Raw genomic sequence first — 11,178 nt, 5'->3', positions numbered from 1 at the left:
AATTTAATAAGGTTTCAAGTTTTAGTATTATGAACAAGCTTTCTGGTCTGGTTCGTGTTCATAAAGACGCTTTGCCTCTGAATCTTCTGAATAACGTTGTATATAGGTTAGAGTGCGGGACTGTGACTCGTCTTATGTTGGTCAAACGAGCAGAAGGCTCTCCACTCGTGTATCTGAGCATAAACGACTACCTCGAGACTTTACTTCGCATCTCTCTGTTGTACAAGAGCACCGTGTTAATTACGACCACGAATTTAAATGGGATAATGTCAAAGTTTTGCATAAGGAACATCTATTTTATAAAAGAATGATTGCAGAGATGATTTTTATAAAAATGCAGACGCATGGACTGAATTCTCATACTGACACTGAGAATTTAGGAAAATGTTACAACATGTTACTCGGATTGACTTAAATCGTATTTCGTTTTGCGGTTGCGAAGTAAATATAAACACTGGATTCTGTATTGTATGCGGCATTCGGAGATACACGTTCATAGGCGTAACATCTCACCGGAACTCTCTGGCCTTTATCGAGGTATATATCATTGTTTTGTTTTTTTTCCCCTCACATTGGGGTTGGTTGCTCTATCTTAATACGTGTTTAGATGATCATACCACAGCATCTTAGTACGTGCGATGGAGTGACCAGTCTCGGAATAAATTGCCAGTAGCTTCCGAAAATGAAACATTTCATTGTGTAAATAATATATTATGTTTGTGCTTCCGAATCCCGTATACAAAAAAACTTGTAGCGACAATTTTTTCTGTAACAACCTATGTTAACACTAACTTTTAAAATTTTTTATTTTTTGCGACACTAAAACGTTACTTGTAATCACTGAAGAGGGTCTGTGAAATAAGACCGAAACGCGTATGATATGTAATAAAATTTGTTCTCATGGCGAGATTGTGTCACTATGTTTTAATAGTTTATAATAGCACTATACAACCTGTGCTTGAACTCTAATTGTCCTTAGGTTAATATTATATAAATTTAATAATTTCTAATATAAAAATTGTCTGCAAATAGTAATTTTGAATAGGTGAATATTTAATATATATTTTATATTAAAGCTCGTTGTTTCCTAAATTTATCATTAACATTTAGATAATAGTGGTAAAAATCTACAATTTAGAATTATTTGTACAGATCCTTGAAGCGAGTTTAACGGTCGCAGAGAGGCTTAGGGCCTTCTTAACGCGTCGACGCGGGTCGAGCTCCCACAAGATGGACGACTCTTTCCGGGCTTGCTCGTACGAGGTACCGTTCTGCTATAGGTGCTACGTGTTCTGTTTGGTTTTCAAGGTATTGTTAATAATCGAAAATAATTGTGGTTCTGACTTGTAAATTTACTTGAATATATATGTACGTATATATTAAAAGCGGTTCAAAGAGTAATTCTTGACTAAAATATAGGTTTCACTATAATGTATACAGAGTGTCCTATTTTAATCGTTTACCTCAAATATCTCTTAAACAGTGTATTTTAGGGCAAAATGTTTCAGATAAAAATTTTGAGATTTCAAGAGCGACATAAGATGACATTGGTTTGACCTCGAGTGGCGTCGTCGAGATCAGGACAAGGTCATTTTGAATTTTTTAAATGGAAACCTCCATTTTTCATTAAATATTCTTGTAGCATATTTCGAGAGTTTTCCAAAACACTATAATAAAATATTTTTTTATTAAGTATCTTTCGAGTTAAAAGGCTTCAAAATTACAATATTGTTGCCATTAGCATTGGTACCTAAGGTGTTCGACCGACGACTAAAATCTTTTAAATGTTGTTCAGGGCCATGACAACATTTGTCAAGGCCCTGAACAAGGTCAAGGCGATTGGAGGTTGTTCCTAATATTTTCATTTCTTCAAGTTTTACAGTAAAAACGAAAATAATTTAAAATCATGGGGTAACATATGCGGCTCAATTAATCTCAAAAAATTATATGAAGGTCACCATGTTCTTTGTGTCAAATAATAGCTCATAAACTAGAGATAATGTCGTTGATCGTTGATCCATTAATTTAAAACAGAGCCATTGATAATTCAGCCATCTAAGACAAAAACGTATTTGAACCAACCACATAAGGCAAGATCGTATCTGACTCAGCCACCTAAGGCAGTGCTTTAAAGCAGTCGCCCGGCAAGCGAAAGACCCAGGTTCGAGTCCCGGTCTAGCAGGACCGCGCTCTCGATTTTTCTCTTTCTGGAACGAAAAAGATACGCAGATCTCGAACGCACAGCGTCTAGCCGCCACCTAGTATGCTTTCCTCCTTCTATGCGCAGTGGCCGCATCCATCCTTAAGGCCACTGCAGAGTCGGGTAGACATCGAGGAAGCGGTGACGATCGGCCTAGACTGCTGCCAAGAGTATATTGCGCGCGGAGGCGCGAACCGACACCGAGGCGGTGGTTGGAAACGCGGAGGTCGCGTCAAAATACAAGGGGCCGCAGCCTAACCAAACCTAACTTTACTGTATACCGGAGCGAGGACCATCTAAACCCGCGTAAGCCAAGACGCGGCCGTCCGAACCAAGGGGGAACGAACGGAGGCCGTCTGAACCGGAGGAGAGAGAGAGGAGGCCGTCCGAACTCACGCGGACGTCCGTGCCCGGAGGAAACGTCCTGGAACGGTTGGAGCAGCCAGCGACGTCAGGAGAGCCGAGCGGGACGGAAGACCCGGAAACGCCGGATTTACTGGGCACAGACGATCGATACATAGTAGAATACAGGTATCACACCGAGGACAAGGTAACGCCCTAGGCGGCGAGTCTGAGACGGGCGTAGTTTTAGAGTAGTAAGTTAGGTTAGGTTAGTAATAAGTGTAGACTACACATAGTTTTAAGGGAATTATCGGACGCGGCACACGTTCGGGCCGGAAGGCGCATAATCTCCGAGTAATAAGTGACCGGTCGATCTAAAAAAAAAACTAGTAGAATACACGCGGGATCGTCAAGCCGAACAAGCCTTATGTATAGGAGTCGTGAGACGGATCAAACACGCGAGCAGAGGGTAGTTGGTTGAGAGAGAAAACCGGTAGACTACATGTAGGATCGTCGAGCCGAACAAGCCTTGTGAATAGAAAACGCGAGACGGTCCGAATAACGAAGCAAAGGGTTGAACGCGGTCGTAGAGCCCTAGTAGATAGTAGACTACATAAGACACGGGAAAGGCAACTCGACCGAGAGTGAGAAATACGCGAGACGGGTCTACTTTCCGAGAGGAAGGTCAGGAGTCAAGCCAAACATCGGGTGAGTGAGACACGCGCGAGTAATATGTCCGAACGGGAGCCGTGTAAACGCCGAGTGAGCGATAGTTCGTAAGATAAAGTACTTACGTATCTGCGGTCATATGGATCGGCGGACAACTTCACTGACCTGCAAGAAAAAGATCAGATATTTACCTGAGGTCGAGCAGCGGGATAGCGACGTCGTGAAGACTTTGAAAAGGAAAATTAATGTAGGAAATACTTACCAGATCCCTAAGTGATAAGGTGTCCGGGGTCCGGATCCTGTCCAAGGCGTCCGAGTCCTTGGGCCGAGTCCAATTCCGGGTACAGCACCTAAAACTGAAAGAAGAAGGAGAGATTAATTGGGAAAAGTAAGGGTCTGTGAGGCGGCGGTCTCCGCGCATCGCGAAGTAGCGATCGCGAATGATTGTATTATAATTATCTTTAGTTAATGTGTTAAAGTGGCCTCTGCGTAGAACATTGTGATTTTATGTTTTAGATTTTATATAAATGACCGCGGAATGATTATAAATAAGATTAATATTTTATTTTATATACTTGTGATTTTATATATGTATACATACGTATATTCATATAAATGTAATGTGCACGCGTCGAGCGGTAATTAGAAGTAAGTTGCTTTATGTTTGTATCGCGCTAATTCGCGCCACATAATGTATTTTATGTTTGTTGAGTGTCTAGGGAGATTGTGGTCGTGGTCGTAAGTGCGGTGGCAATTCCCCGAGTAGTAGTTTAGCTTGGGACACCACGCCGCTAGGGGCGGCAGTTCCGCGCGAGGTGAGATCCCGAGCACCGATTCTAGATCGGCCTCTTCTCCGCCATTAAGGAAACAGACGTTGATGGTATCGGACGTGCCGTGGGGAAAAGCAGCACTTTGTGACGTTGACGACGACCTCCCCGACGACCACTACTGACGCCAGGACGGCGAATAAAGTACAAGTTCATCATACCGGTTAGTCAATTTATATTGCTCCCCGCGAACTTCTGTTCATCCGCGCTAGCGAGGACGACGTCGGTATCCTTTATGAACGAGTGGCAATCGTTACCTACGTGCGTAATACAATAAATAGGATCAAAACGTTTAGAAGCAAGTAAAGTCCCGGGTTAGCACAACGCCGACATATTAAATTGTTCACTGCTTGCCTGCAGTCATCCGAAGTCCGGTTACACGGGATTATAGATCTAGTGAACCGCCAATTCAATCGAGAACGAAAATATCACCTCTCATGACTCGTCCACTTCCTTAAGTCTAAAGTGGCGACCGTGATAGGATCTCGCGGCCCACTTCGTATCTAAAGTAGCGACCGTGACAGGATTTAGTGTTACGTATGCGTTGTGACAAAATTTTTACGAATTACTAATTTCCGGGGGGTTGTACAATACAACAGTGTCGTCGTCGAAGAATTCTACATTTGCGTAAGTCGTGAGTGATTCTGCCGCGTAAATTAACATAATTCCATATTCGCGTAAGTCATGAGGGATTCCGCCGCGATACATTAACTTTTCAACGCGTAAGACATCTCGGAGACGCCGCGACATATTTCTGCAAACGCGTAAGTCGTGAGGTATTCCGCCGCGTAATTCTACATAAATTGGTGAAAATCCGGTGTAAGACGTCGTACGGAGACGCCTCCATTAATTTACAAGTATTTTGAGAAGAAAGCGATAAAATTCGGCCATATCGAGAGTGCGAGGTGACACGCGCGATCGTTCGTCATTAAAAAGCATCGGCTCGATTTATAGGTTATATAACGCGACGCGGACATTGTCGTCGAGAGCCGCGGTGTGAACGCGCATTAAAAAGCCGCCCTAGGTCGGTACGCATCCGCCGCGAGCAGTGTGAGAGTTGTTTCGATCGTGTCCGTATCGCGGAGAAACGCGAGTGTCTTTGGTGCGATACCCGGGGAGAGATCTTCGGGGAACAAGCCCTCGTCGTCGAGAGGCAAGGATCGGGAACGCGGGTGATCACGGGAGATCGCCAATTTCGTACCCAGGTCTGTCGCGCCGGACGACATAACCCCTAAACGTCACCGCCGACGAGAAATCGTCGAGGAACCAGGCCGTCGCCGAGAACGCGTATTCCGGAGGCATAATTGCGAGGTAGGAACGTGTATAAATAAGTGTTATCACCGTGCGTCAATTTCAGCAGCGGTAGAGCTAAGTGTCTGTGTCTATAGTGCGCGCGAGTGACAATGATATTGACAGGGACCTTGATAGGGATATAGAGGTCGACGCCGACCTTTCCGAGCCCTGATATTAGAGATTCGAGTAGAATATTAAATTACGACGCCAACTAGCTTAGCCGCATTCAATTCTGTAAAGTATAACGCGAGATATAGAATAAAATAGCTGCAGACAGCCATTATGCAAATGAGATCCAAATGAGCTGAATCTTTTTTGATAAAACTTCACTTTCCGATAATCCTGGGAAATCGTGGCTACAGATACAGAATCGTACAGTGTGCGCGATCCTAGTCCATTAAAGATAATTAAAATCGGATAAGAATTAAGCGAATTATCGCGAAAAAGACTCGTTTTCCATACTTGGAAAATTTACATAGTAGTGACAAGAGCATCTTCGCACAGGAGCTTCCTAGCTCAGCGAAATTTTTTATAGTTTGAGATAATTAGTGACTAAAAACCGTCTTAAAACCTGAATTGAATCGGCTAAGCTATTCTCCAGATATAGGCTGTCATAGATTTGAACTTGAGTCGAGGAATGACAAAATTTTGGAATAGAGTTTTTTACTGGATAATCAGGGAAATTATTCATTTGAAATTAATATCACAATTACAGTTCTAAATTCTGGATCTGACGAGACTGGAACCAGTCGAGTCGGATTATTAGTTAATTTTTAATTAATTAAATTGTATCAAAATTAGAGTCATTTCGACAACATTTTTTGAGATAGCTTACAAAACCCAACTCGTCACCCAGAATACCTAGAGCAACACGAGTTGGCACACACTTTTAGCTCATTGAAAGACACTTGCTCACTTAGTTATAAGTGATTACGACTATTAATTACAAGGATAAGACCAGTGCCAGGTGGGGTTAGGATTCCCTTGTGCAATACCTGTGACAGAGTATTTTGATCAAATTAACAACATTTTTCAACAAATACCATCTGCATTAATGAGACATTTACTAATTAAAGACCAATCGACAATAAAATTTATAGATTTTTCCAAATTTTTCTGAAAATTACCAAAGTGTCTAAAAACCTTAGTTAGAGTACAAATACTATAATTAAATTCAGTTTTTAACATATTCTGATTTCTAAAGCAGTAATACCATAAGTACTCGAACATTCGACTATAAAAATTATAAATTTTTTCCCAATTTTTCTGAAAATTACCAAAGTACCTAAAAACCTTAGTTAGAAGATAAATAGTATTAATAAATATATTTTTGTACAAATTTTGATCTCTATAGCAGGACTTCCATAAATACTCAAACATTCCATCATAAAATTTTCAAAATTTTCTCTAATTTTTTTAAAAAATTCACTTTTATCGTAAACACTTGAATATCTGTAAAAATAACAAATTACGCTGAAATACACAAATTTGACCATCTCAAAAGCAGGAGAAGCACAGGCGCAAGGTGTACACCGAGCATCGAGGTTGAATGTTAAATTTTTCACCCATTTTTCACTGGTTCCCTATAAAAACCTATTTTGACCTATAATACACGTCAGCGTGACCCGAATTCAATGATCGATACAAATTTGGAAAGAATTAATGGTGCGCCAGCTATACAACATAGCATTTATTGTCAATTTTCGCAATTTTCCGAAAAAATTGCCAAAACGTGTCAGACACCTAAATAGTAATCGTTCTACTTAAACATATCCGACTATAGAAAAATAGTAGATTACATGTAATCTATAGTATTTCTTCTTATAAACATTCAATTAAGGTCGACACAAATTTATTTTCAAAATTAAAGCCTTTTAATCAAAGTCAAACTTTAGCTCATACACTTAGTCAACATTAGTACAACACGTTGAACATAATATTTTTGCCGAGTGAGCATTATTTAACGTAGAATTCAGAAATACAACTTAGGATTGTCAGTTGAACCTGGGACAAAGTAGATTACATATAATAAACATAGAATAGTCCAAATTAACCCATATTTTCAGTGAGACGCAATTTTTCCAAGATTATCAGGTTTTTCAAAATTTCAAATTTGAATTGGGACGAACCCAGACAGTAAACACAACCTATTGAGACACGTGAAAACCGTGAAAGACCATTACTTTCCAACTTTGTCCCGATCGAACATAATCGACTGTAGTCGACAACGAGAACCCGTAGAGTACAAAAGGGACAATAGATTAAGCTCCCCAACGGCCAAGTGAGTGCTGAGAACCTTACCGTTTAGAAGTAACAGGTTAAGATACGCATCACGAACGATAGTAAACGCGGTAGGGAACTCCAAAAACGATAGCGAAACAAAATGTTCTCGTCAAAGTCCATCGAAGAGTTAGGGAAACAGGCGGACGACAGATCTACGACTAGATCGGGACGGGAATATGGGCAACCCAAACCTATCTTGCGCGAGTCGAGACTGGATCCGATAGAGTCGACGCTCTCCAAGTCGGCGTCCATGACGAGCGTGAGCGACGCCGTTTCCAGAGGGGCAACGCTATCCGACACGAGCAAAATCGTCACACCGTCAGCGCGATTGAATATTCGCGAGGGATCGACGCGGGCGTCCTGGGGGAGCGCCGAAGCGTCGATGCTTCACAGCACGATGCTGCCCGGACAACCGGCCATAGATTTAGGCAGACTCGAAACGCGTATTAGCGAAATAAACTTATAATTAGATGACAAGATAGAGCGGATCGGACGCGACGTAGAAAGCAAATTTGAGACATTAGTCCGACTAATGGAGTCATCCGCTGCGCGTGTGAGCGCGTCCGCGGCGCCGTCGGCGCCGGTCACCGCGTCGACAAAAGCGAAAGCGAGCGCCGAGACGTGGAGTACGTACAGGGTACAGAAGCGATACGATAGTGCGACATCCTTGGTCAGCGGGAACGACGCGAGATCGGTCGCGTCGGCGACCACGGATCAAAGGGGGTACTCGGAGGAGCACAACGCGCTCATTCCTCCCGTGGAATGCTCACAACTCATCGTCGACGAAGACGTTTACAAACCGTATCCTGACATTTACACGTCGGAGCGTCATACACTTAGGACATCGCCCGCCGAACAACGCGAAGCGCCGCGTTTCGCGATTAGGGAAACTTCTAGAGCTAATCCTTTCGAAGATTTGCGATTCATAGGCAACGCCGACAAACAAGCCGTGGCGGCTCGCGCGTGTACCCCGCCGCAGGTGAATGAGGTGGACAGACAGTGTGGAGTCTGGCAGGAGCGCGGGAGCACCGTCAGCGCCCCACGACTTATCCAGGACGGAAGTAGGCCTAGTACCAGTCGCGAAACGCAGGAAACGCAGTCAGTACAAGATAGTGCGCGGACGAACTCAAGCTCCGAGTCGAGCGCGGAATACAGGATTCGCCCCAGAGTAAGACGCCACATAGACGATACGTACGAATAGCCCCCAGATACGGACGATACTTGGGAGGTCGTACGAGTACCTCGTAAAAAGTGTGTAAGATGGGCCGACAGTCCGGAGTCTGGCGGTAGCAAGATTGAGGGCACCGTCAGCGCTTCGCGACGTATTGTTAGCCTCAAATCGCGACGCCCCAACATCCGTCACACGCCGCAGCGTTCCTAAGTCTCCCTACCAAATTGTCTTTATCACGACGAGCAATAAAGAGCTTCCCGCATTCTATCGCAAGGCCTTCGCCAAGGCGATTGCAAAATCTAGACCACTCTAGATACTCTAGTCTCTGCACATTTGTGTTCGCAGGGCAAGATGGACATCAACGAGAAACGCAGACACAACGAACGTCTCGCGAATCGTCTCAAACAGCTAGACGACGAAATTAAAGCAGCCAAAAGAAGGATGGAGCGAGAAGAGTGCGAGCGACTCGACCGAGAGGCCCACAGGATGCAGGGGCTGATAGCACTCCGTGAGGCCTCTCTAGCTGAAATAGTAGCAAGTGTCGAGCCGCGTAGAAAGACCGAACGTATGTATTACGAGGAAATACGAGCGTCGAGCCAAGAGCAGGAAATGAGTCCTGATACCCCCAGGCCGAGCACGTCGCGAGAAGGCGAAAGATGGGAAACACGAGAGGTGCGCTGGGAACACACCTTTGAGGAAGAGTCAACGGACGAGGAATGTCCGCAATGGAGAGTCCGATCGCCGAGCAAAACGACAATAAAACTTACATGGAGCGAGGTGTACTCGTCGTCATCATCGAGGACACCATCGGCGAAGAAGAAAAAGATAAGTAAGGCGACCGAGACAACAAGAAGTAGGACGGACTTCAAACTAGAAGCAAAAGCGGTAGTCAAACTGAATCGCTTAAAGGAAATCGACACGTCTGGAAATCGACACTCTAATACTGGACTCAAAACGAAGAACAACAATGAGCATCAAAACCCATCACCAGGTAGACACACGTACTAAGGACCAAAGGCGTACCGATGAACACGTTACAAGATGGATTGGAAAGGAATCGAGATTGAGAAGCCATCACCATCGCAAGGCCCTAACCAAAGACAAAGTCTAAGAGACGTGGAGAATTAAAGCACACGGAGTCCCGTCAGAGGAAGCGACAATGATCAGGCTCGAAAAGGAACGTCGACGTAAAGCGATGACTACAGCAGCACGCAAGACAGGGTTTAGCCGCCTCTTCAGCATCCTAACCACCTCCGACATTGAGGAATCGGATGACGACGAGCCCGCGCCCGTACCAATCGCGGACATGTCGCCAGACGAGAGAGTGCAGCAGAAAACATCTGCAGGCGCAGTGCCCCATCCACCCTTAAGGTCACTAAGCAGAGTCGGGTAAGCATCGAGAAAGCGGTGACGATCGGCCTAGACCGCTGAGAAGAGTCGAGGAACATATTGCGCGCGGAGGCGCGAACCGACACCGGCGGTGGTCGGGAACGCGGAGATTGCGTCAAAATACAAGGGGTCGCAGCCTAAACTAACCCGACTTTACTCTATGCCGGAGCGAGGGCCATCCGAACCCGGGTACGCCGAAACGCGGCCGTCCGAACCGAGGGGGAACGAATGGAGGCCGTCCGAACTTCCAGCTGCAGTGACACGGCCGGCCGAACCGGAGGAGAGAGAGAGGAGGCCGTCCGAACTCACGCGGACGTCCGTGCCCGGAGGAAACGTCCAGGAACGGTCGGAGCAGCCAGCGACGTCAGGAGAGCCGAGCGGGACGGAAGACCCGGAAACGCCGGATTTACTGGACACAGACGATCGATACATAGTAGAATACAGGTATCACACCGAGGACAAGATAACGCCCCGGGCGGCGAGTCTGAGACGGGCGTAGTTTTAGAGTAGTAAGTTAGGTTAGGTTAGTAATAAGTATAGACTACACATAATTTTAAGGAAATTATCGGACGCAGCACACGTTCGGGCCGGGAGGCGCATAATCTCCGAGTAATAAGTGACCGGTCGAGCTAAAAAACTAGTAGAATACACGCGGGATCGTCAAGCTGAACAAGCCTTATGTATAGGAGTCGTGAGACGGATCAAACACGCGAGCAGAGGGTAGTTGGTTGAGAGAGAAAACCGGTAGACTACATGTAGGATCGTCGAGCCGAACAAGCCTTGTGAATAGAAAACGCGAGACGGTCCGAATAACGAAGCAAAGGGTTGAACGCGGTCGTAGAGCCCTAGTAGATAGTAGACTACATAAGACACGGGAAAGGCAACTCGACCGAGAGTGAGAAATACGCGAGACGGGTCTACTTTCCGAGAGGAAGGTTTTGAGTCAAGCCGAACATCGGGTGAGTGAGACACGCGCGAGTAATATATCCGAACGGGAGCCGTGT

The 11,178-nt window shown here is 45.0% G+C and overlaps 1 protein-coding gene across 1 annotated transcript; it reads left to right on the top strand.

Annotated features, from left to right (window-relative positions):
* The first annotated feature begins 4,095 nt into the window (after positions 1-4,095).
* LOC116850438 (uncharacterized abhydrolase domain-containing protein DDB_G0269086-like) lies at positions 4,096-9,793 on the top strand. Its single transcript, XM_032828731.1, has 2 exons — positions 4,096-4,201; positions 9,131-9,793. The coding sequence occupies exon 2, from the start codon at positions 9,137-9,139 to the stop codon at positions 9,791-9,793; it is 657 nt and encodes a 218-aa protein (XP_032684622.1). The 5' UTR covers positions 4,096-4,201; positions 9,131-9,136.
* The last annotated feature ends 1,385 nt before the right edge of the window (positions 9,794-11,178 follow it).

The sequence above is a fragment of the Odontomachus brunneus genome, unplaced genomic scaffold (genome assembly GCF_010583005.1).
Source record: "Odontomachus brunneus isolate Ranch 3 - 2012 unplaced genomic scaffold, Obru_v1 Obru_scaffold_145, whole genome shotgun sequence".
Lineage (NCBI taxonomy): Eukaryota > Metazoa > Arthropoda > Insecta > Hymenoptera > Formicidae > Odontomachus > Odontomachus brunneus.
The sequence above is the reverse complement of the archived record's forward strand: the minus strand, read 5'-3'. Positions and strand labels throughout refer to the sequence as shown.